The sequence below is a fragment of the Adelges cooleyi genome, unplaced genomic scaffold (genome assembly GCF_023614345.1).
Source record: "Adelges cooleyi isolate 19-005CV unplaced genomic scaffold, UGA_ACOO_1.1 ACOO_flye_CR_arks_rails_tigmint_CR_PRNA_30, whole genome shotgun sequence".
In the NCBI taxonomy this organism is placed as follows: Eukaryota; Metazoa; Arthropoda; class Insecta; order Hemiptera; family Adelgidae; genus Adelges; species Adelges cooleyi.
This window is the reverse complement of record NW_026095971.1, coordinates 2,347,232-2,372,021: the sequence shown is the minus strand read 5'-3', so window position 1 is coordinate 2,372,021 and position 24,790 is coordinate 2,347,232. Positions and strand designations below refer to the sequence as shown.

The following is a 24,790-nucleotide window of genomic DNA, read 5'->3' as shown; positions in this document are numbered from 1 at the left end:
ATTTATAATACCTTTTACTTAAAAATGTTAAATAACATTAAGCTTACCCTTTTGAATGTGTGAAAATTTTTCTGTTTCACATAACGTCTGTTGCGGTCCATTATAATTGCTACGTGCTTTAGTTTTAGAATGACTTCGTCAAAACATGGCTATAGCCCACATAATAGTGTCGCCATCGAATTTATTATTAATTATTATGGATCCATGACAAATTTACGTGTTGTCCTAGAGCCTAGTGAGCTGTATCTAAACCGTTTAACGAATTTGTATGAGTCTTCATAGGCTGTCTACTGTCTAGTTGCTGCTAGTAATGTCATATTGTCATGGATTGTCTCCTTAGTTCCTAAAAAGAGTTAATATAAAGATTTGAGTTACTTATAGTTACTTTTATGAGCTAACGAGTCCAAATTACAAATACATGGACAAAGCCAACAGGTAAGTCGTCACTTCGTATTATCAATATCAACAATATGGCTGCTGATTGTCGTCCGAGAACACCGGCAACCATTTGATGGTTATCACAAGTAGGTGGCGTATCTGCCTTTATATTTTGTCATGTACGTTTGAGAGAACCTAACCGATTGGAGATAACATTCATTCTTATCAATGTTTCCTCGCACGTGTTTGCCGTTTGTTAGTACTTAGTTCCTGTTACCTTTTAATTTTTATAGCAGTCAATACCTATTTCAATGATCCCTGCTTTTTATGATTCTAGAGTCTAGTTTGTGGCCTGTGCAATAGCCAATAGGCATGACATAATTATTAGTGTTGTCGGTTATTATTATTATTATTCTCGTCTTTACCATTATTTACCAGTATTTATTATACATAGTTATAGTTGTGTAGTTATTATACATTCCCATAACACTACATTTACGTATTTTGAATATGGAAACTGTCAACTGTCACGTGTGTGATGGTACCGAGTACACCCTCATGAACGGGGCATATGTCTGTAACGAGTGTGGTGTGCAATCTACAGTAAGTGTGAAATAGTTCTATTAATAAAATTATCGTTGGTGCGAAGCTGAAAACTTAAAGTTTTACAACAATGTATTTGTATGCGTTTGGGCCACACTTTTTTTTAACGCTGAACCGAGCTCTTCATTTAAATTGTATATACACAAGAACTGGTTCTCTGCAGTTCAGAAGTAGAATGGGTACTGATCTCTTATAAACTTCTAAAGATTATGGAAAAAGATATCGTCCTTATTTTAATATTTTGACCATTTATTGATTTTTTCTTCATCTAATATTTAGACTAAATATCAAAATAATATTTACTAGTTTGTGACCATTCCAAACCCACTTTGTTCTGTTTCCACTATGTTGGTTTTGTTGACAGTTTAAGATAGCCAACTTAACCTTATCGGAGTCTCTTATGTTCAAAAAATACATCTGAACATATAACATTTTTCAGCATTGCACCAAAACTAAAACGTTGTTGAATTAAATACAAATGTGAAATTGTTACATAATTGCTATTTGAACAGGCTATGAGAGAAGAACAAGTTGATTTTAGTGGACATTTGAGGACTGCATTAAGGGAGGAACTTTGTAGAGAAGAAGATCATGAATTAGTTAACAGTACTCAAATCGATAAACCAAAGACATTGCTGTCTTGGGAATGTTTCAATTTAATGCTTTTGGGACTAACAGATGAAATTATAGAACTCGGAGCAGATCCATCTTTGAAAATTATAGTATTACAAATATGGGTTCGATATTTGCAAGTCATTGAAGGCGCATTCACATCCAAAAGATCCCAAAAACTTCCCAAACTAAATACTTGCATTGTTAATACGTAAGTTTTTTATTTTTATTTTTTAGAAGTTAAATACTACGAGAGCTTTATTGTATTATATCGTCATAACTGTTTGTCTAGTAGTCATAAATCTGTAATCTAATATTTTATATTAGAGATGGTGAAATCCTTTATGGGATTAAGAACCTTAAAAGAAAATTGTTGGAACCAAAACATATACAAAAAAGGAGACATGGAAAAAAAGTAAAAGTACAATCAAAAAGAGGATCAGTTTCTGCAAAGTCTGGTAATTTATCAGACTCTATGAATTTATCTCAAACCCGAATGAAAGTAATATTTTTAAAAATTACACTTTTTTTATAAGTAAAATAAATAATTTTTTTATTTTAGCAAAGCCGTCGACTACGTAAAATAGATGCTTTAATGAATTCAACGAATGTTGATACACCTATATCAAATGATTTGAGTTTATTGCAAAGAAGTACAAAAATAGAAAAAGCCAAGTAAAAGAAAAAAATTAATACTTTTTAATGTTAACGAATTAACATAATTAGTCATAGCTCTGCATGTACCCTTATGACCCTTATCCCTGAGTTGTGTGCTGTTGCCCCTGCTTTGTGCATTTATCTCTCTTCTAAGTGCATATTAGTTGCTAGTTATCTTAACAATTGGTTTGCTTCTCATTATACTTCTGAAGTCAGTAGTGATAATAACTCGTTTTTTTTTAGAGTTCAATTGTCGACACTTATGAAAAACGCAATGAAGTCAATGGCTTCCAAAAGTGTGGACTTAACAGATAATAGTTCAAAATTTGTACTTAAAAATATGCAAAAGTTGTGGGAAAAATCAAAATACCAAGACCAAAAAAATCATTTGACTATAAAAAAGTTGATATCAATAATACAGTTAGGTTTAATGATTAACAAAGATAATATTTATATTTCAGATTTGCTCAGGTAATTTGGTGAATTTTCTTCAAGTTTAAACATTTTCTGTAACAAACAAACAAACATTATGTACTTATTTGTAAATGGCTTATTTTTCTTTCCTTTTTTAGATGGATTCATGAAGGCCATTTTCATGTGAACCGTGTCAATTTGTTTTTACCACTAGATGCTCGTCATAGTATTCCTCTATCCGCTATGATACGAAATACATCGAGACATGCTTTAAATTTGGAATTCATTATGTTGTTGCGCTATTTACATTTTAAACAATTGCCTAATATTGATTTACAACAATTGGCAGTTAGATTTTGTGAGGAACTTCAACTTCCAGGTGTTATTGACTATGATTTATTTATTATTTCTATATGATAATATATGTAATATTTTTATTTTTATTATATAGAAGGATTTACTAAGTTTGTTTGTAAATTGTTACTCTTGCTACCGCCAAACATGGAGATTACAACAGTGTTGCCTGACCCCGAGATTAAAGTAATGGCTTACATACTTTTTGCTGCAAAGATTTTGTTTTGTCTTGATGGAAGTACTGAGGAATTCTCTTCAAAGTTTGCAGAAATAATTAACAAGTAAAAACTTATCTTTAAACCACTACTTAGACCCTAGGTATTTAAAGCAACCAGTCAACAAATCACTACATATTTCTTGATTTAAAAATTAAATATATATATATATATTACCGTTCGAGTTTCAAAAGATGATTGTAATTGGTACTTGAAAATACTAAATATATATATATATATATATTTTTTTTTAAATATATGATTAGGTTTAAATAGTATAGAATAATAATAAAAATTACTACATTGCTGTAATTAATTTTTTTAGAAAATAATCGTATACGTTTGTTACCTTTGTTTGTTTCATATGTGTAATGTCATAGCCATAATTTTCAAAGTTTGAGTTATGTTATAGTAAGAAATGTATTTCAAAAATGTAATAGGGTAATTTCATTTTTTCAAAATTAAAGTTTTAGAGTAAGAAACTGTTGGAATATTGTAAAATAATGATATTATTAAGTTTTAATTGGTTAATTTTTTTCTTTAGTATTGTAGATATAAAAAAAGTATAGTATTGTTAAATAAGTTTACTATTACTGAAAATGCAACTTTTTTAAAACTAAATATAACCACATTATAAACAGTATATACGCTGCTGTTGATATAATTTATGTCTTCAGCTTGTATACCATCATAGCAGTGTTGAATGTGTTAAAAATAAAAATTGAATATGCTACTAATATACTATTATGTTATTATAGATCAGAGAATTTGAAAGAAAAACTTTTTAATTGGAACGATTATGTCACATTCATAGAATGCAGAAATGCAGTCGTTTCCAGACACAATTATTTGCTGCATACAGATTTATACGGTGGTAGAATACGCAACACAGAGCTATTTATTAACGATTGGATGATGATGCAATCATCGTTGCCCATACAAAAAAGTAAATATCCAAAAATCTTGTAGTGGGTTATGCTTTTACAATATTTTTTAACTTTCTTTTTATTATATTTTTTTAGGAGGCCAATTAAATAAAAAAATCACTGATAATGCTAAGGTTTTATTTAAAGCACTGCCAAAAAGTGGAGGTCCCTTGAACTTCAGACAAATACCAAACACAACAAAACCGTTGGCTTTTACTCTTCAATGGATTTTTGAAAATTATTGGCATGAATTATCTGAAAGATCTTCTCAAATATTAAAACAAGATTTCGCTCGAACTGATATTTCATATTTAACAAACGAAGAAAGGTGATTTGATCTTTATCTTAAATTATTTGTACTAAGTGTAAACCACTTTACATGTGTCTATTCATTTCATTTGACATTCAATCTATGCTCTCTTCTAATAAAATATATAAAGGTTACTCTATATTATGTTTAATTTCTTTATTCCGTCAAGCTGAATCTGTCATTTAATAATATCTACTTAATTATGGGATTGTATATATCACAATTGTTGTGATTAGTTATACTTAAGTGTATATGTGTTTTTTATTATCGCTTACATAGAACATTTTTGCTTGCTTTTTACAGAATTAAAAATCTATCTCAACAATGTAACGTTCCTATAGAAATCTCATACGAAAAGCCATCACACTATGTGCAAGAAAAAAAAGACAAACATGATACGACTGGTCCACATTGCGGGAAGCATATATTATCCACAGCTATTATCAATGTTAATCTCGTTAATTATACTTTAGTAGATAACAAAATTCCAGAAAATGTACATACAGCAGTTAAAGAAAAACCAAACACTATATTTCTAGGAAAAGGCTATAACTACTGGTCTTTGCATTTCAAAATGAAATTTTTAAAAGACACAAGCATGGCTAAAGTAAATAAAGTATTTGATGAACAATTGCCAGATTCTTTTGTGTGGTTTATGAAACAGTGTCGTAGAGTAATCGATTGTAAATTGACCGAATTGTATATGGAACTCATCAGAGTAGAAAAGAACTTCCAGAAGCTTGTTGCCTGTAATAAGTTGTAACATACATAACGTTATGTAGCTTGACTTTTACTATACTTTTTTTTATTGTTTTTATAAAGTTTGTTTTTAAAATATTTAATAAAAGTTAAGTTATAAGTTGCAATAACTTATCAAATCTAATATTGATTTTTGTTTATAATGTAATTGGTGTATAGTTCATTAATAATATGTATACTGCCCTCCTAAGCAAAAATGCCGTAATTCGAAAAAACATTTTTTTTTGTTAAAAACCGGTTAAACAAAGTAAAATGGTTTCTTACTTGGTTTAATCAGTTTAACTCTTTCGTTACTGACATCCTCGTACGAGGAATTAACTTAAAAAAATTGAATAAAATATCAACAACCTACTATCATTATCAAAAATGTCTTTAAACGCAAGTTCTAGTATAGATTGTTAATAAAAAAATCGACACAGCTATATTGATAATCAATATCAGTTCAATACGTAAAAAAATTGTTGATTTTTTTTCGAAAAAAAAAAATTTCCAGGAACGAAAGGGTTAAAAAAAAAAATGTTTTTCGAGTTATGGCATTTTTGCTTAGGAGGGCAGTATACTTGTACAGTATTATGAATTGTAAAAGTAATACAAATTTTTGTTTTAAGGAATAAAAGAATATTTTATAAACGTTTTTTTTTATAAAGTTGAAGTAATTATATTTCTATGTAAATTTAGAAGAAATAAAAAAGTATTTAAAAGCTATTTAACAAAATGTCAAAATGTATAATGCTCATCTTTTTCAAGCCGTGTAATTAAATTATGACACAGTAAACACTGAAGAAACGCATGGTGTGACAATAGTTTTGAAAACCAATATCGATTTTTCAATATTTGCTGGATATATTGATTAACGTGCACTTTGAATTTCCGTTTTAAACTTTATTGTAAAAATCTTGCAAAAAAAAAATTGCGATTTTTCATATAGAAATTATTAGTGAACTAAAAATAATTTTAAACTTCTGCCACGATTGATACATTGTAAACGTAATGAATAATCCATATGTTTTTTTTTTCAAAATTTAAATCAAATCCTTTTTAATAACTTCCTGTTTGAAGTAGAAACATAAATTTGTATAAAAAACTAGAACCTGTATGCGTTGTAGAGAAGTTGGAAAGCCAAATTGAATATTAGTATACAAATTTTAGCTTATTGTAAAGTTTTAGTGAAAATTTTGCCTATACAATGTGCCTTAATAAATGCTAGTGTAGAAACACTAGGAAAGTGTAAATATAAGTAGTTAACATTCTATTTCTATTTTGTTTGAAATTAACAGCGTTTTAATGGCATTATTTTATACTTAAAACACTAAAAACCATATGATTTCTTTCCAGTGTAAGTAATAATAACCGCGCTTTAAGATCAAGTTAAATACTTGAATGGTTATATGTAAAGGGGATAAGTATACTGTAAACAGTATATATATATATATGTAAGTATATAATATAACTAAACAAGTATAATGCAATAGCGTTTTGTATAACTTTTCTCTAATGATAATGTGTGGCTAGTGGCATAAGCAATATTGAATTCGGGGGAAATGTTCCTAATAACTACCTCTTATTAAATATACTTAAATCGTAATTTTTACTTATCCTTGTTTGTTAAGTTTTACTTTTCAAAAAATATAATTTTGTTATATTCTTTACATTCTCACTCGTGCACGTCGTTTTTGATGTTTTATTATTAATTACCTACCAATGATGAATCGATTTTATACACATAATACCTAATCTTGCGGAAGGAAACGGTAAACCATCATCCACTACCCATGATGCAATTATTGTTACATCAAGAGTTGTCAAACTGATCTAAGGGTCGTAAAAAAAATACGCATAATAATATTATTTCACTCTTCAACTAGATTAACGTGTGCTAAGTAAAACTAATCGGAGACAATATTAAAATTAATATAACAATAGTCAATTTATTTACATAATAATTATGATGTATGTATAAAATTGTATATATATATATATACTATATGTTAATGTACGATATAATTGTATTTTAAATAACATTTTCTTTTTAATCGCCTTTTTTTTATTACAAGTTTACACATTTTGGCGTGTCATTTACTTCGTCACTGTTTTCGCCGTTAAAGTTGCCACACAGGCCGCACGTGTGTCCTCTAAATTTGCTTTCTACTAATAAAAGTACCGTTTGACCATAATGTTGAATAGTTACTCCTGGGTTGATTTCTAGATCGGTCATTTCTTCATGCCATCTTTTTACTCTAAAAATAAAAAATGTCATTTTAGTTTTTTTCAAGCGAGTCGTCTGAAAAGTCGTACGTTCTCCTTACTTGTAAATGAACGTTTCGTCTTTGGGTTTTGGCGGATACTGTAAGCTGGTTTCGGTGACTTCTATTTCGGTGCCATTAATGTACACTCTGACTTTGGAACTGTCGTGTATCATGTCGATGACGGTGTTTTGGGATATCAAACGGACGTCCTGAAAAGACACGCGTGAGCAACCGGACGTTTAATCGATAATAATAGTTGCCAAGTCCCGTTACTTTGCTGCTTACCAGGGTCGAGTTAGTAGGAGTCTTTCTGATACCGACCACGAACCGAGTGGCAGTCGAACAGTCAGCCAGCGCTATAGAATAACAGTCTTGGTTCAAGTCGAAATTGTGTGTGGTCGAATTGTCCAAGTTTAACACGGTTTTCTCGTTGACCGCACAGATTCCTGAAAAAGTGCACGGCGGCCCCGTAAATTGTTACTTCCCGCGTTGCTTACATCAGTCGTTCCCCTTTACTTCAACAAACACCCCCCCCAAGTACCTCTAGTCGTCCACGGCAATTTGGTCGGGAACGTGAATTTCGCCGTGGTCGTGTTACCGTCGTCATGGACGAAGTCCGAGAACAGCGAGTGCATGGTGATTATCATCCAATTCGGTAGCTGAAATTACACACAACAAAAACGTATAGGCGTATAGTTTTTTTTTTTTTGCCGTGTAACAGCGGACAAAATTGAATGACTATGGCGCTCACGTTGACGAACTCTAGTGATATGATTTGGCTGGTGGATATGTCGCTGGCGGTTTGCAGACACGTCGACGAATCGGCTATGCATTGTTCGGGCCATTTCTCGTGCGCGTTCTCCGGTTTGATGGACAATGTCATTGTGGTGGCCGAGTCATGGTATCCCCAGGACACAACGGCTTGCCCGTGCAGTGGCGGTGGCGGGTGCAGGGCGCCGGACTTGCGAGACGGTAAAACGAACGCGCCTTCGAACTGCAACAGTCTCCAATAGCCGTTAGTGATGGTGATGTTGCGCTCTCGATTAGAATGGCTCAGACGGAATGACAGCTCTTGGTTTCCGTCGGCCAGTCGGGTGTAGTGAGAGCTCAGGTCCCACAGCACTTGGTCGTAATGGTTCATGGTCACGTGCATCGTGTTGCCCTCTTGGACGTAGACGGGCATTACCTAATAACGGCAACGGCGTGTCGTGATCATTAATGGATATTTCAGCCGAAATCCAAGAATGTAATGATTGCAATTATTGAACCTGACTGACTAGCGTTTACTAACCTGTAAAGGCGACACGGACAATATAAGGCCGCAGCTGTCTTCGGGAGGGATGAAAGTGAAGTAGTTCGATAGAGAGTAAACGCCCAAGAACGCCATTCCACCCGGTATCGATCTAATGGATTAAGTGATTTTTACCATATTATATTATCATATATTTTAGCGTGTATTTTATACCGTAGATATATTGTGTACCGCGTTGTTGTAATTTACCTGTAATTCTTGTTGTTGATCTGGAAGGCTTCTTTGATGATCATCAGAGAGTTTGAAAATTTTCCATCGTCCTGACAGTCGAACACGGCTGTGGCTATTTTAGCGCCCAAGTCTCTCGATTCAAACGCCCAGTCCTTTTGGAAACGACTCGTATAAACAATTACAGTACTAACAGCAAACTAGTGTATAATTTAATTAAAAATACTTACGTCGTTGAGCAAATCGTTTTTAGTGTCTTTCGTCACTGATTCCTCTAGCGGGAATAATTTAGTCGCCGAATGCCAGACTACGCCGAGTTTCGATCCGTCCACAAAATTCTTGTATCTGTGAGCAGACGCTTTTACGTAGGACCTGTAAAAATGTGTGATGATCTCCGTGGAAAACGGTATCCTCGTGTGAATACACCGAAAACGGTCGGCCCCACGCCAAGTGTTGCTTAGTGGATTGAAAGTTTTCAGACTAGTCACTGTGTCCATGGAGTACCTATAATATTGTCCACATCGGTTAACAGCGCAACGTTAACTATTTATCAAGTTTATATTCGCCTTACCTAAAGTCTAATTCCGCGTCTCTGGACTTGCCGCTTTCCGCTTGTTTGATACTCCCTCGCAGCGACAACAGCGAAGCCGTCCTGAACTGCAAGAGTATCGGTGTGCCGAAATCGGTAAATTGAGTTCTCTGGAACCATATTGGGAATGATAGTCGTTGATAGTTGAAGCTGAACTGGAAGTACAGCGAGCTAATCCTCTTCATCGCTAAAATATGAATTCACGAGTATAAGGAAAAAGTGGAACATTATGTTGACTTGCTTACTATTAGCGAAATTTTCAAACGAGGTTTTGTTCAAATGATGACAGTAAATGGTCTGTTTGTTTATTTTGATTATCATTTCAAAGTGTAATTCTTCATCTTCTCGTATCGTTAGCTTAGCCTTTTCTAACGCTTTCAGTATTTCGGAGACGTCTATAGGCTCAGCGGGAGGTTTGCCAAATGAACTGAATATCTCTTTTTTTATACCGGCGACCAACCCTTCGGCCTTGATGTGAATCTCAAACTCCGAAGACATGCCAAACGAATGCTGTTCAGCCTTCAGTCGCAATACCGAAGGGAAACCTGTGCGCTCGTTGGCTATTAGGATCGTCTGAACGATTCCACCATATCCCCTTACCGGGTCTTCGTAGTCTAACAAATAGTTTCCAGTCGCCCAGTTGTGCCATTTTTGGGCCACGAACCTCACGATTTGTGAAGCTGCTCTACTGCTACAAAGACCAAAAAAAAATTCGAAAACGGTCAGTGCAGTCAATGTCATTGGGTGCAAGTGGTTTTTGCTTACTTTTTGTTATAGCAGGGGTATTTGGAGTTGACCATGGAGTTAATAGTTGTGTAGTAGTAATTGTACATTTGTTGATTTGGTTCCGTTTGCATAAACCAGTATAGTGTCAGTAATCGTGATATTGTCGGCTGGGACATCAGCAACATGTTAAGTGCTGCAGTTCGAATTTCCAGTGGTTCCGAACGATTTGTCAGCAATGGCCAGAAAACATCAGCTACCTGGACAAAATATACCAGTTAAATTATGGACTCGAACAAACTAATTTTATGTTTGATAATCACCTTTTCTGGATAAGTAGTAGTTGCAGGGTTTGATGCCCAAATGGCTACTAATCGGATGTGTCTGGAACGATTGCGGTCGTTGATAATCGGTTGCAAAAAATCTAAAATGTTGTCGATTTTCATATTGCTAAACGCTTCAATGTATAGCATTTGATCTCCATAACTATTCGATTCTGAAATGCAATACACTATATTTTAACAAGGGCCCTAACCAGATTTTGTTACGGGAAAAATAAAATTCACATTTTACTGTTAACTCATTTTTTCCCTAACATAAATTATGTTTTTGGATATGAGTTATTCTCTCTGGAACGTTTTGGAAACAAATAAAATCTCTTTAGTACAATTTTAACGTATTAATTAATTATTATTATCATTGTGTAGGTTAATACTCCCTGAAGACCCACCGCTGCCTTATGAGATGGTTTCTTGGCGAATTCGATTTCGGGACGAATGAATTACAACAGTCATTAAAAAATCATGAAATTGTAAAATAACTTTTAAAAATATTTTAGATATTATATTTCATAGTTTTCTATTAATTGAATAATTTCTATTAATTTAGATACATGATATATTACAGTACGTATATTGAATCGATTGTATTGTTGTTGTACTATTAAAAAAACTCACCGATGAATCTATCCAAAAATAGTTTTATATATTTGTTTTGAGTGTCGGTCGAGCACATGATATTGCCGCAAGTTTTATGTACCAGAGAAGCAAAACATAAAACAGCAACTTTTTTAATTTCGACATCTTTAATATCTTTGTCCAGGTACAATAACATTTCGGATTCTTGTAAGAGCTTCTCGTTTGGATATCGTACATTATAGGGGAAGGTCATTAGAAGTCCGGTAGCCAGGAAACTCTTGACCTTCTGCGTCTTGACCAAATCACGAATAAACTCCACCGAAGAAGCAGACCCCACTTGCGGCAAGAGATCCCAAAAGAAGTGTCTGAAACACGAAATTCATTATAGTTTTTGGGATCTTGCACGTTCTCTTCTTTCAACTACATCCCATATATTAAATCGTACGAACTGTATAGTTTCCTGCGAGTAACTCGTCCCGATTTTGATGGTGTCATACAGCGTTACCCAGTCGGAGGTGTCCAGCCACCACATAAGTTCCAAAGCCCTGAATGCCGTCTGGTTATCCAAGTCGGACGTGCCCAATTCCCAACTGAGACTTTCGGTCAGTTGCCCGAGAATGTCATGAATCTATAAACGCAAACAATATTAGATTAAAAAAATCATACTTTACTACGGAGTTGCGACTAAAAATACTAGTACAAATATAATTTGTTTTACCTCGGTGAGGAGTTGAGTTTTGTTGGACGGCTTATAGCCCAGAGTAGGATCTTCGTAGTGGTTAAAATCGTATTCGATTGCTATTTCGGACTTGGTAAACATCGTTATTGGATCGGTTAACGGTCTGATATACTCCAAAGCAAACGTTTGGCTGAAAAAATCATATTTGCAATACACATAATAAATTTGCTGGTTTGAGTAAATTTGTATTTTCAACTCACTTGACAAATATGCGATGCGCTTCAGCCAACGCTTGAAACGGTTGGAACTCCACCGTACCGATAACGTTGAGACGACGAATGATATTTTTATCATCCAGGGTGTATGATCGGACGCTGTGACTTATGCTTCCATCCTACGGAAATCAAATATTATTTTATATTTCGATTCAAACTTTTTGAACGTTTAGATCGTCTTAATAAATGTCGAGTTATTGGCAAGTACAATTGTACGCAGGACTAACCAAGGCAAAGGCGGCGTCTATAATTAATATGTCAGGACAGCTGAGGACTCGGTAGAGAATCTCTCATACAAAACGTCGAACTCAAGTCGAAAAATCATTATAAAGAGCGCTTTACATAGGACAATTATTAAAGGTTACCTGGTAATTGGAAGGACAAGTGAACGGTGGCGTATTGCCCCACTGTTGGCCGAGTTTATTGTCACACGCGGAAAAATTCACAATTTTCTTTACGTTGGTCACGTTGTTTTCTTTGGTCACTAGATATTGAACACCGCATTTTCCGTGGACGCCGGTCTGTAAATAGTCAAATAGTCATAATTTTATCCATGACCTTAGGATTAGGTCATTATAAGCACGAACTTCTTGAGTGGCAAATGCTGGTTGCGAAAGCGATTCTAGTTTCAACTGAAACATGGCGACTAAGGCCCTTTTTATGTTCAACGAGCCGAAAACGTCTCCGTTCTCGGTTTCTATTTTCTGCACTTCTCCGTCTTTGTAAGCACATCGAAACGGCAGAGTGATCCACGGGAACTCTTGTTGTTTCTCTGACGTTTGGAACTCTTTAATCTAATAATAATAACATATCATTATGTGAAAATACAAGAAGTTTGCTTTGTGGTGACCGAGGATAAACCATCGGATAGTGTTAGTACCTGGAAAGTGGTATAGTTTTGATAGTTTTGGACCGAAAAGTATGCGTCGAAGGAGTATTTTGTGACATGTTTCGAAGGTAGCACGGTGCCCACGTGCGTAGTTGCACTCCATCGGTACCCGAGCTGAAAGCCATCGGGGAACAGTTGGCGATTACAATGGCTCGGATAGATCAGATAACCTGCGTGTAACAAAATCCATCATAATCATTAAAATAGGCTATAGTTATTAACGAATGCGTCACGTTTTGCTCATCTGTTGTTTTTTTTGCCCGTATTGGGAAAATAAGTTATTAATGATGTATTGTAACACGCGAAAGGTTTTTGTAGCCCGACCTGAGGGAATTTTTTTAAACTAAACTAAATGAAATTAGATTAATTAGAATAGAAAAGCCGATTGTGAGAATGATGACGTAATTCATAGCATGTACACAATAATGCAGCGCAGCAATGGCCAGCATAGACCGCGTAACGATCACACACTTTTGGATAGCCTAGATCGTGGAAGGAAAGCATTCTCTACTACGCCGTTTTCGACTAAACTAAAGAAGAACTTTGGCCTTGGAATTATAGCAGTAGTTATTTAATTATTCGTTATATTTTATTCACGATCATGTGCACGTTCGATTCACAATAAAATGTTTAGTAAAAAATAGGCCAAATTAGTCTGTTATTGCAACGGATAAAATGTTCTTATTTCTAAAATTTGTATATTATACAAATATCCGATTGGCTGTGAAATATAGTGTTTAAGTAATTAAAATAACGTTTACATCAGAAAAAAAGAGCACACGTTGTTTTCTTTTGTATCTACTTCATAATAATTAAACATAATGTTCGATATAGTTTTTGGATAATTAAGTGTTCTAATGGGAAATTAAATAGAATGAACAAATTTCATGTGCATCCATAATTTTCTAAGTAGATATTTGTAACACACACATTAGTTATAAATACAAAAATCTATAAAAACAGTGTAAAAGTTATTATACGCTTAAAATTATATTTTAAGTATTAGAAGAACACGATTAGGGGTTTTACCCATGAACTGTAATTAAAATGAAAATATCTTTAAATACATAGCTGGTGACTATTGATTTGACAACGGTCAAAAGGTAATTTTCCCTTTTTTGGGTTGTCTTAATAAAAAAAAAAGTTGGAGTACAGATTTTGATGAAAACCGTATATGTTGTTATCACCACTCTAGATCTTAAACCTTCATCTAATTTTCTGACCTTAAGTCCTAAAACTTTACTGGAAAAAGAGAAATAAAGAAAAAGTTTCCACCCCTTCTAGAAAAAGGCTTACGATATTTTTTTTAGTCTGTCGATGTTTATCGACAGTGCTTTATCTTAAAAATATTCCTTACAAATTGGAACTATTCGATCTTCTCTTCTTCATCTTCGCCTTTCATCTTTGCCCTTTGGACTTATTCGATAATTTTTAAAAAAGGTATATAGTGTCAAAAACAAGAATAGTATGCACCAAGAGATAAATAAAAGAATCATGCGCGGGAACAGGTGTTACTATAGTATAATTAAACTCCTAAAATCTAAATTACTATCGTGGACATCAAAGATACGCCTATACCACAGCTATTTGCGACCAATAGTGACGTACGCGAGTGAGACGCGGTCATTAACAAAATGGCGATTAGAGAACAGAGAAAGGTAATAATATTTGAAAGAAAAAACTCCGGAACATATTTGGACCACGCTTCAACCGAGAAACAAATACGTATGACAGAAGAAAAAATGAAGAGCTACAGAAATTGTACAACAGACCAACCATTCTAGCGTTTATCAGGAATAAACGACTAGAGTGGTTGGACACACTTGTAGAGCGGATGGCCAACTAATAAAAAGAGTACTCGTGGAAAAAATGAACAGAAAAAGACCCCTAGGAATACCCAGGACCCGGTGGATCGATGTAGTTGACAAGGATCTAAAAGCTATAGACCAGAATGTGACATATGAGTCGACTTACTACAGAGAGAGAGATGGATAGACCTATTAAAGGCAGCAATGGTCTTTAATGGACCGGTAAGCTAAAAAGAAGAAGAACTGTCAATATTTTACCTAAGTTCAAAAATATGTACATTTTTTAGGTGTTTTTCTTTATATTTAAAAGGAAAGGGCGAACTTTTTTAATTTTTGGCCAGGCACAAAAATAAAATAAATTTTTTTGTAAAAACAATACCATTTTAACTCCTGAAATTTCATATTTCTACCGTCTACAGATTTGCATTGAAGCGTTTATTTGTAAGTGATTTTATCATTTTCAGTTATAATAATTCCTGAAAACCTGCGACCTCTTCGATCCACTATGCATCGACCCTACTATCTCCTTTTTTTTTGGGAGGAGGGGGGGTACTGGCTTTTTATATAGTTATTCTAACCGTACCTACATGTATGGTGTCTCTTTTAACTATGAATTTTTTTCCCATGATAATCAATACTCGAACTTTAAAAACTTATTATTTCATTTTATAAACCGCTTTAGGGTTTATACTTGACGATTGTTATAAAATATTATTATTTGTAATAGGTAGGTACTGATAATTTTTATTTTAAAACTTTTCTGTTCGAAAACCTACAAGAAAGGATTGTCTATAATTTATTACAAGAACATAATATCCTGTATTAAATGGCTTTAAATTATATATAATGTCATGTATCATTTATAAGTTTAACGTTTGTGGTGACTAATAGCAAAGGCAATTCTCTAATCGCGTTAACAATTTTTTTACCCGTCGTCGGTCACGTGGTGAGAGATTTTCTCAACATAAAATAATGTTCGTCACTACTGGCAATTATTTTTGTTTATGACAAATTGTTCATACATATACCTTATCAATAACATGATAGTCTAAGTATAGAATTATACACACAGAAAAAATGATTAACCGTTTATTATCAGTAACCGTTTAACAGGTTACTAATTAGCTGTTAGTGTACACAAAGTGATAGAATTTTCCATTCGCGACTAAGCAAGTTTTTTATTTTACGATGGGTGTCATATGGATTTACATTTATGAATGATATAGGCTTATAATTAATAATGCGTTTGTGGTATATATCTTTGGGTAATTAGTACAATTTAAGGTTGTATATAAAAAAGAGTGAGAGAACCTCTCATCACACGATCACTGACGTAGAAAAAAAGGACGACACTAACGACGGGTTAAAAACGACATTATTTAGGAAACTTTAAGCGAAAACATTTTAAATGTAAATTGGATACGTTTTACAAGGTGGTACCCGAAGGAAAATTCGATTATATTAGTGCGCAAGTATGCTAATAATTCGGCGTACGTGCTTGGAGAATTTCAAAAATTCTTAAAATTAACTTTAATCGACCCAAAGTATAATTGTAATATATGGTAATTTGCTTCTTACGGAAACAAAAAGCAGCACGAGCTTTTTTTAAAAAAAAAAAAATACTTATCATCGTTATTGTATTTGCATCTAACTCCTCGTTGAGTTAGGGTTAGGCAATATTGTTAACACCCGACAAATGACTAATTTTTATTTCTATACTGTATTTCATTGTTATTACTTTAAAAAAAGCGCATGGCATACTGGCAGTATTTGTTTGTAGTAAAATTAAACATGAAAATTCTAGTGCTTCAACGTAATATTAGGTTATATAAATTTCTCCGTTATCAGCTGTTATGTACACTAGGTAATAATTGATCTACAACAAACCATATCAGTGTTTTACATACTTTATCTTCAGTTTTACCGACATAATAATAAATATTAATTATATAGTATGTTTTTTATGGTACCAAATAACAACAAAATCCTGACCTAAGAACAATAGATGTTTGTATTTTACATGTACCTTTGTAAAATACGGGTACCTACACGTGCAATTAGCACGTGTTCATCGTCCTTATTAATTTCTGTACGAATAGTGAATTCAGATGAAATGATAATTTATTTTTAATTCATAGTATTGGGATTGCATGGTATTGGCAAATACATAACAAATTTCGTTTAGGTTAATATGAGCACAACGAACGGCTCGAACTCCGAAAATGTGGATCTCTACCTAATTTATCGTTTGTTCTTAACATTCTAATCATTATATGAAAATGCATCGAACAACTAAAGTCTAAACCAAATTTGGGTAATTCAGGGTGGAAATAAAAATGGTTGGAAATTTTAATGTTATTCAAAAAGTTGTTTATCTGGAAATGGTCTTGGCAAGTTCGCTTAACTGAAAGTCTTCAAAGATATGTGATACATCACTTGAATATTAAAATCCATACGGAAAACAATGGGAAGCAATAAATGTAACAAAACTTGTGAAGGGCGTAGTACAAATCCAAAAACCATATGAAATAAAATCAGCAGCAATTTATGCAAATAAGGATTCAAAAATAATATATGAAAAAAAATTAGTGTCAGGCTTTGATTTACTTATTTTGTACTACTGAGATATTATTACTTATGAGTATAGACAATTCTTGTTTTAACAGAATTATTTGTTCTAGGCATGCCATTATAGATCAATTCATAACGATACAAAAATATTATCGGAACTTTAAATCTTTGGCTTAAATTTGAAATATTATCTATTCATGTCTTTTTCAAAATAACGTAGTAGTGAAGATTGTAATTGCCAAAATATACACATTTAATTTGACTTTACGATAAAAATATAAAGTATACTATGAAATAATAAGTATGTATAAATAATATGTATATATTTTGAAGAACGTGTAAACTTACATTTATATTTTGTGTATTTGTCAGTAATTTTGCTGACTTCGAACTAAAAATAGTATTTAGTGGTATTATAAAACATAAATTATTTTTGTCTATGAATATAACTGTGGTATACAAAAAATATTATGCAGATAATTTTTGATGATAAATAAAAGAGCATCGATGCATTTTGTAGTAGGTATAAAATATTACAATGGTTTATGGTTCCCAGTATCACGTGTTAATTGTTTTCGATTTATACAGGCCAATTGCTCGGTAAAACTATCAACTTCAATTATTATGTAATAGGATAATTTAAAAAATGTATTCAATTTTGGGAGAACCGCTGTATGCCTGTATGGTTGCTCTAACAACAATATGTATTGGCTTTCAGCTGACGATATAGTCAAATGTGAAAACATTGGTTGACAAGCGTCGCTTGTTCACTGAACATTCCTGGACGTAGACAATAAAAAATGTATAAATAAAACTAACTGTTGACACACTTAATAAACAATCATTACAGACCATATTAATGATATTAAATTGCGTGACGTGTTAGCCGGTGATAATATTGGCTTAGTCATCAACTGAGGTCGAAATCGTAACATAATAATTATGTAATACCTACACAGTCATAATTATAATATTATTCAAGAACTAAAAAAAAACCCTGAAATCGGTGTCTTTTTCAACGCTTTAATGAGATTTTTTACCGAAATATGAAACTCAAAAACTCCGGTTTTACGTTACTATTGAAATTTAAATAAGCCAAAAAAAAAAAAAAAATAGCTGACTTTTTATATATATAAAAAAAAAACATAATAACAGAGACTAAATTGTTTAAGATAAAGTTTCAGTTGAAATCCAGAAAGGATGGTCGTATCAATTATGTAATTCTTCAAGCGAAATAATATAATGATTACACTACTTGTAAAATGAAATGACGAATTGTGGGTAATAACTGACGTTTTTGAGGGCAGGTAGGGTACATATACATTATTTGGTAAACAAGTTCAGGTCATTAGTCATTTACTTCACTTTTCACTAATAACCATAATGGTTCAAGCACAAATTACACTATTGTTCACCACGCAACATCTGTCTTATGTATATCTGGCTGTTAAAAATAATCTTTCTGAATAACCTCTAACTCAATAATTGATTGGTAAGCTATAACCAATTCGAATCGTTTGTGATTTTAACTGTTACCATTTGCGACTCTATTACATTGATTTTATTGTTTGATTATGTTTATTATACCTTAATTAAATTAAAAATTAATTATATTCATCATTGAATTTATCATTGAACTAAATGAAATTTAAAATTTATCAGCAATATCGTGCGGTCTGATAACCTTTATAAACAAATATTGAATAATATTTATATATATATATATATATTTAAATATTTTTTAAATATATATAAATGGAAAACAAATGTTCATTTATGACCCAAATTTAAATCCGTCATCATTCATCGCTGATAAGGTGATAAGTGATAAGTGATGACGGCTTTAAATTAAGGTTTCGTAAAAACTCTGAAATGCAAATATTTCACTTGCTTTAATTGTAATCAAAGTTTTTAAAAATTAGTTTTTTTTATGTTTTTAAAGATAAATATCTAGTTTAACGTTTTGATAATGTTCTCTGTGGAATTGTAAGTATATGATATTGTGTTCATGAGTACCAGCCCAGTGTGTTCATAAGTTACCATATTGGAGCCGACTTTCCAACAATTCGCTTTTTTAACTATTATTGATTCCGTCTAGGCGAAAATCATAAGCCAAGTTTCTAAGTTTCTATGAATTGTACAGTGGATGTAATTCGACTAATCTTGTTTTTCTCGTGTTTTCTTTTTTTAAGATATAGGTATGGAGTGCAATTCTATGACGTCACTTGATCCCCCCGGCGGTTTTGCGCGCGATTTAAATTACTAAACCTTAAATACATTTATTTGCTCGTGCTCAAACTCGGATTTGCAGTATTTTGTATAACGCGAGAAATCTGCTGGCGACCTTTGAATTTTGCAGCATTTATGAAAATTATATTTTTGTATTCCCACTAACATACGCGGTTCTAACGCGCGTGTCCATGTGTTAAAAACACGCACAATAAAATGACGGATAACCTTTTGGTTCACGGTGTAATACAGCCGTTTACCCCGACACTGACACGGTTTCGTAACCTACATTTTGATCGAGCTACACCGGAAGTACGTTCACTTACAGGACACGAAGGCGACGATGGCGACGATCCTCATCGTGTCGCCGGAGGAGGACATGGCGCCGCCTTCAGCGATCCAGAATATGCGTTTCGGTGACGATCACTGTCAGAATTAGTTTCAACTGTTGTCGGTGTTAACGGTGTCGAAAAACCCGTACTCAGGGTTGGCGGTATCGAATCACGTCATAACGGTCTGGGATGTTCCGGGGCTGTGCGTTAGTGCCGAAAAAGGAATCCCAGGGTAGAAAAACGAATTCAATTTTCCGTCAGCTGAATCAAATAACACTATGCACACTCGGAATTAAAAAAAAAAAAAAAAAACATTATATATTTTTTTATAAAGGTTAGAAAGTTGTGTTCCGTTGTTATCACGTCGCACAGGTATACTGGCGTTCGGTAGGAAACGAGCGGTCGTCGAGTCGGCCAATTTCAGACGTCTGATCGACCTATGGACCTTTACGCGTGTATAGATTGTGTGTTATCTGTACCGTCATTTTTCCTATAATAATATTAACTCAACATAATACGTTAATCATATTATTCATACATAATACATTATCAATTCTAACTTAACACTAAAGCGTACACCCATGCTTTAATACAAATAAAGCGAGGCAGCGTAACAAAATATATTATCACCGTGGGTACAACTGTACAAGGCTTAAACCATTTTTTCCCTGCCACTTTCAGACAATATTATGTTCTACGCGCTATTTTTCTTCATACCGAATTCCTGCACGCAGACAAGTATGTACATTAATGTTAGGTACCTAAATACATAGTATACCCTACACATTCTACCTAATTTGCCGGTGCCACGAATCGATTACTATCGATGTTCGCATCAAGACCGTTTTAGACTATTCATAATCACCCGATTTTATTATCTACACGCATGACTGTACTATAAAGTGTATAATATATTGAAAATTATTTTTGATGTATAAATACATATTTTTTTTGTAGTAACGTTCAAATCTAAGAAATTTTGTAATATAATGCTTAAAATACAATTATATATTTGAAAAAAAAAATGGTATTGTAAAAGATTATTAAAAATGTTTTTACGAAGTTGAGATTTAAAAATATTTTATGTACATTTGTTTTGTTTCAAAGCGAGATTAGACGTTCTTCAAGCTCGGGTCTTTCTCTCCTTAAATGTAATTTAATCTTATATGTATTGGGCCTTTGATTTCAAAGTAAGATACCTTATACTCTTGGTTATCCGATCGAATTTCCCTTTAATTTAATATTGCAACATTGAAATATCATTGTATAATAACTCAGATTTCATCTTTAGTTCTCGTTGGTTATTACTTATTTCTGCATTTTATAAGCTACCGTTTTGGAATGAAATTTGAATAGTAATGAAAAAAAGTTCACAAGTTGCATCTATAAAAATATAGATTAAATATATATATATATATATATATATATTTAGTATGTATATTCTAACATTATAATTATATTCTAGATTACACATAGGTCATTACTTAGTTATTTCTTAAAAATCATTATGATTTCTAAGAAATTTAAAGGAGAAAAACCTCAGTTACCACACCGCACACGTACTAAAAAAAATCGACTGAATTGGCAATTAACCATCTAAATACAATTATTATTTTTGTTACTTCAATTCGAATGCATCATATAAGACAATGTAATAAATTCAATAGCTAGACTTTAAACATGTGATCGATACGTTAGCCATAAAGACCTCGATATTTTTTCGACACTGTCCACTGAAAATTTATCATTATTGTTATCGAAATTTTCGTTTGCGTTTTATAATATTATATTTTTAAAACAATAATATTACATTAGTTTTGTGATAACATTCGGTTGTTATTTTTAGGAATGAGGCATCAAACAGCAAACCGCAACATTACCAATTATGAATCATTGGGATTTTCACTACATATATTACATAAATTATATGAAGGGCATAGGGGAACAACGGTAGTAGTCACATTATGAAAATTGTTTTTCTTCAAATAGTTTTTTTCAATTTATGTCATTAATTTTTTTTATTTATGTCAATAGATTGTTTAAATAAATACATTTTTTATTAGAATAGCATTTATTGTGATTTTTTTTGTTCTTATGTAAAAGGGAGAGGAATTCACGAAATTTGTTTTTGCTACACTCTAAAATTTTCATAATGTGACTACTACCGTTTTTCCCTTGTGCCCTTCATATGCCTGTATTTCTACTATATAATGTCTAAATAAAGATGGATTTATATTTTATACATAAAAATAGTTTAGTCTATATGAATTAAAGTACCGAAAATAATCGGTAAAACAAAATTTTGAGATACGAATTAAAAATATATATTCTTTAAATTCCTACTGCCTCCAAATTGTTATCAATTTGTAGATATCCACTTTGGATAACTAAGTCAGTTAAAAAATACAAACCTTCATAAAATGGTAATTTTAATTGCATTTCAAAATATCTACGTACTACTTATTAAGTAAAAAATAAAAAGATGAGTGATTTTTATAAAATGCTATTTGTCTATTGATTATTATTGTATTGGTGGAATTAGGTGTGGCGAGGGTAAAACTAAGTTTGATGGTTCGTACAAACTCGAACTTTATCGTACGAATATTACTTGACTACACCGTTTCATGGATGGAAGAGCGCAAATCGCAATTATCGAGGGTGAATAGATTGCCAAATTAGGAGAATGCGAACAAAGTACTATGTTAGAGGTAACGAAAAGCACTGATGGTTACTTGATTAAGTTAGTACAACGAAATCAGTTTACAGGACGAATAGACAGAAAAAAAATTGCTTCGATGGTCAATTTCTATTATGGATTTTCATTTTTCGCATACGATGTACCTATACAACATGTTGAACAGAATAGATTTTTCGCATTGCTCACGATCGTTTTCAAATGTACCTCTGTACATCATAAAAATAATAAAACTAGTAATATTATCACAATGACCGCTAGCACCTTTAACAGATGGTAATTTTTCCATAATATTTGTGAACTGTGACAGATCGGACGGATTACATGCGGACGTATTAGGAATATTATATGCGGTTAATTAGGTACCATTTATAATAGTTATATTGATCATTGGTCAACGGCGCGGCGCCTATGACATCTAATTAATTGTTGTGCGATCGATGGATAATCCGCAGTTGTTGCTGGAAAAGGAAGACAGAATTGTAAGGGAAATCGATTTCAAAAGCACAATGTGGCTTTAGTTGGTAATAAGTAATAACCAACAACAACTACTATAAAAATACATGATAGTACAAAGTGTATTATGACCGCAATGATGATGCCAAGACGTTTAAGCCCACAAGTTTCCGTATCCCGAATCACTTAGAAGGTAATTGAAGTGTTTCTCTTTGCGAACATTTTCCCGTCACTTTGTACGGGCAAAACTTAGTACTTTTAAGTCTAGCCGCTTTTATGTACCGAATATAATGTAGGTAAAGTTTTTCTTTACCTACAGCGAGTTTTTTTTAGTTGCTCTACGTTTAAAACAAGTTTCTTTTATTTGTATAGTGTTTTAAACACAATAATCTTTATTTAAATATTATAATAATTTGAATTATTCCATCATGTAATTATAGATAGATCACTTGAGTCTATAATATTATAAAACCGGTACATAAATATATTAGATACAATTTAGATTGGGTTTATTTTGTGCGATAAAATATGTGGTATTTGTGTTCCAACGTAGTAAAACGATTTAAGTAACTAATCACTTGTTGGTTGTTAGTATTTAAATTCTTAACATTAAACAAAGGTTCAATGTGACATTGTGCCCTAGGGCATAAAAACAGTAACAGTTTGTAAGTGGAAATGTATGATCCTGACCTTGGATTGTAGGACTAAATAGATAATTGTTTTTTTTTTGTATTATTAGTCAAGTTTAATAAATAATATATCAAATACTAAAAAGTAAAAATACATCAATGAAGCTGACCCAATGATAATACATTTTCAATTTCGTATGTAACTTCTAATCAGCTTTTGTCTATCGTATAAATAATTAATCTGTTATCATACTTAATACATTATCTACACAGCATTGCATGGCATGTGCTATTAATAATAATGTAGTACATCCAAGACGGACTTCCCGTCTTACTAATGTAGGCGTTGTGCGCATAATAGGAAACAGTAGAGAATCTGACAGAACTTTAGACATTTCTGCAGACCGTCATCGTTGCTAGGTACTGCAATACAATACAACAACAATATTATTATTATTGTAGTACACTGTGTATGATGTAATTTCCATTAGTAGGTATGGATCGCGTTTTGTTGTATTTTGAATTTAGCCAAGCAATAGTAATTAGTCACGATCCAAAATTATACCCACACGTCATATACATGTATTTTAATTTATATATGTTTTAATACAGATTAATTGATTATCCGTGTCCGATTAGTGTCTGGACACGAAAATGCTTGTCGTTTTTTTTTTTTTAAAATAAACCACTCAATTTTGTTTATTTTGAATAATTAAGTGCACATATTCCCCAAAATGGCATGCGCGTCACGTGAGGTTCTGTGATTTCGATAAATAATATATTTGAAAATTTTAATATGAATTTGTTATAAATAATATTGTTGATACTGTCGGGTCTTACTAGATAGGATCCTACCGGAATTGTTTCTTTATTTTATTGTTACCTCTTATCGTTTCATCGTGGCCTATCCATCGCCGCTATTCTGCAGTACAAACAGAAAGTTTCTACGTCAAAGCATGGAGTTTTCATTGCTATAGTTCTAAAAGTTCCAAAAGGTATATATACGGTACTCGGTAGCGACATTATAATGCATTAGAAAGAGGT

General features: G+C 32.6%; 2 protein-coding genes across 3 annotated transcripts; one reads left to right on the top strand and one right to left on the bottom strand.

Annotated features, from left to right (window-relative positions):
• Positions 1-451: 451 nt before the first annotated feature.
• On the top strand, positions 452-5,801 carry LOC126838119 (TATA box-binding protein-associated factor RNA polymerase I subunit B). Of its 2 annotated transcripts, none has more exons than XM_050572263.1 (10): positions 452-981; positions 1,494-1,804; positions 1,921-2,095; positions 2,156-2,268; positions 2,494-2,721; positions 2,823-3,043; positions 3,119-3,299; positions 3,992-4,179; positions 4,256-4,487; positions 4,773-5,801. In XM_050572263.1, exons 1-10 carry the CDS (start codon positions 889-891, stop codon positions 5,230-5,232), a joined length of 2,202 nt encoding a protein of 733 aa, XP_050428220.1. In that variant the 5' UTR covers positions 452-888; the 3' UTR covers positions 5,233-5,801. The 2 variants fall into 2 exon arrangements, with proteins under 2 accessions (XP_050428220.1, XP_050428219.1); XM_050572262.1 differs by having other exon boundaries at positions 598-981; positions 3,116-3,299; positions 4,773-5,800.
• A 1,329-nt stretch (positions 5,802-7,130) lies between these two features.
• LOC126838118 (uncharacterized) lies at positions 7,131-20,317 on the bottom strand. Its single transcript, XM_050572261.1, has 20 exons — positions 19,961-20,317; positions 13,018-13,196; positions 12,725-12,931; positions 12,503-12,658; positions 12,123-12,256; positions 11,902-12,052; positions 11,633-11,811; positions 11,223-11,548; positions 10,590-10,762; positions 10,309-10,526; positions 9,789-10,234; positions 9,526-9,730; positions 9,185-9,458; positions 8,976-9,109; positions 8,766-8,877; positions 8,226-8,660; positions 8,016-8,133; positions 7,760-7,920; positions 7,535-7,683; positions 7,131-7,465 (listed from the first exon to the last, which is right to left on the bottom strand). Exons 1-20 carry the CDS (start codon positions 20,013-20,015, stop codon positions 7,276-7,278), a joined length of 4,002 nt encoding a protein of 1,333 aa, XP_050428218.1. The 5' UTR covers positions 20,016-20,317; the 3' UTR covers positions 7,131-7,275.
• Between the last annotated feature and the right edge of the window lie 4,473 nt (positions 20,318-24,790).

What these genes read in the sequence shown, in the direction of transcription:
- LOC126838118 (XM_050572261.1), bottom strand. Translation starts at nt 20,015, where the DNA reads ATGTCCTCCTCCGGCGACACGATGAGGATCGTCGCCATCGTCGCCTTC. An exon ending in CATCGTCGCCTTCGTGTCCT is followed by an intron (nt 13,197 to 19,960) that starts GTAAGTGAACGT and finishes TGTTACACGCAG; the next exon opens with GTTATCTGATCTATCCGAGC. An exon ending in CTCCTACTAACTCGACCCTG is followed by an intron (nt 7,684 to 7,759) that starts GTAAGCAGCAAA and finishes GTGTCTTTTCAG; the next exon opens with GACGTCCGTTTGATATCCCA.
- LOC126838119 (XM_050572262.1), top strand. Translation starts at nt 889, where the DNA reads ATGGAAACTGTCAACTGTCACGTGTGTGATGGTACCGAGTACACCCTC. An exon ending in AATACTTGCATTGTTAATAC is followed by an intron (nt 1,805 to 1,920) that starts GTAAGTTTTTTA and finishes ATTTTATATTAG; the next exon opens with AGATGGTGAAATCCTTTATG. An exon ending in TATCTCAAACCCGAATGAAA is followed by an intron (nt 2,096 to 2,155) that starts GTAATATTTTTA and finishes TTTTTATTTTAG; the next exon opens with CAAAGCCGTCGACTACGTAA.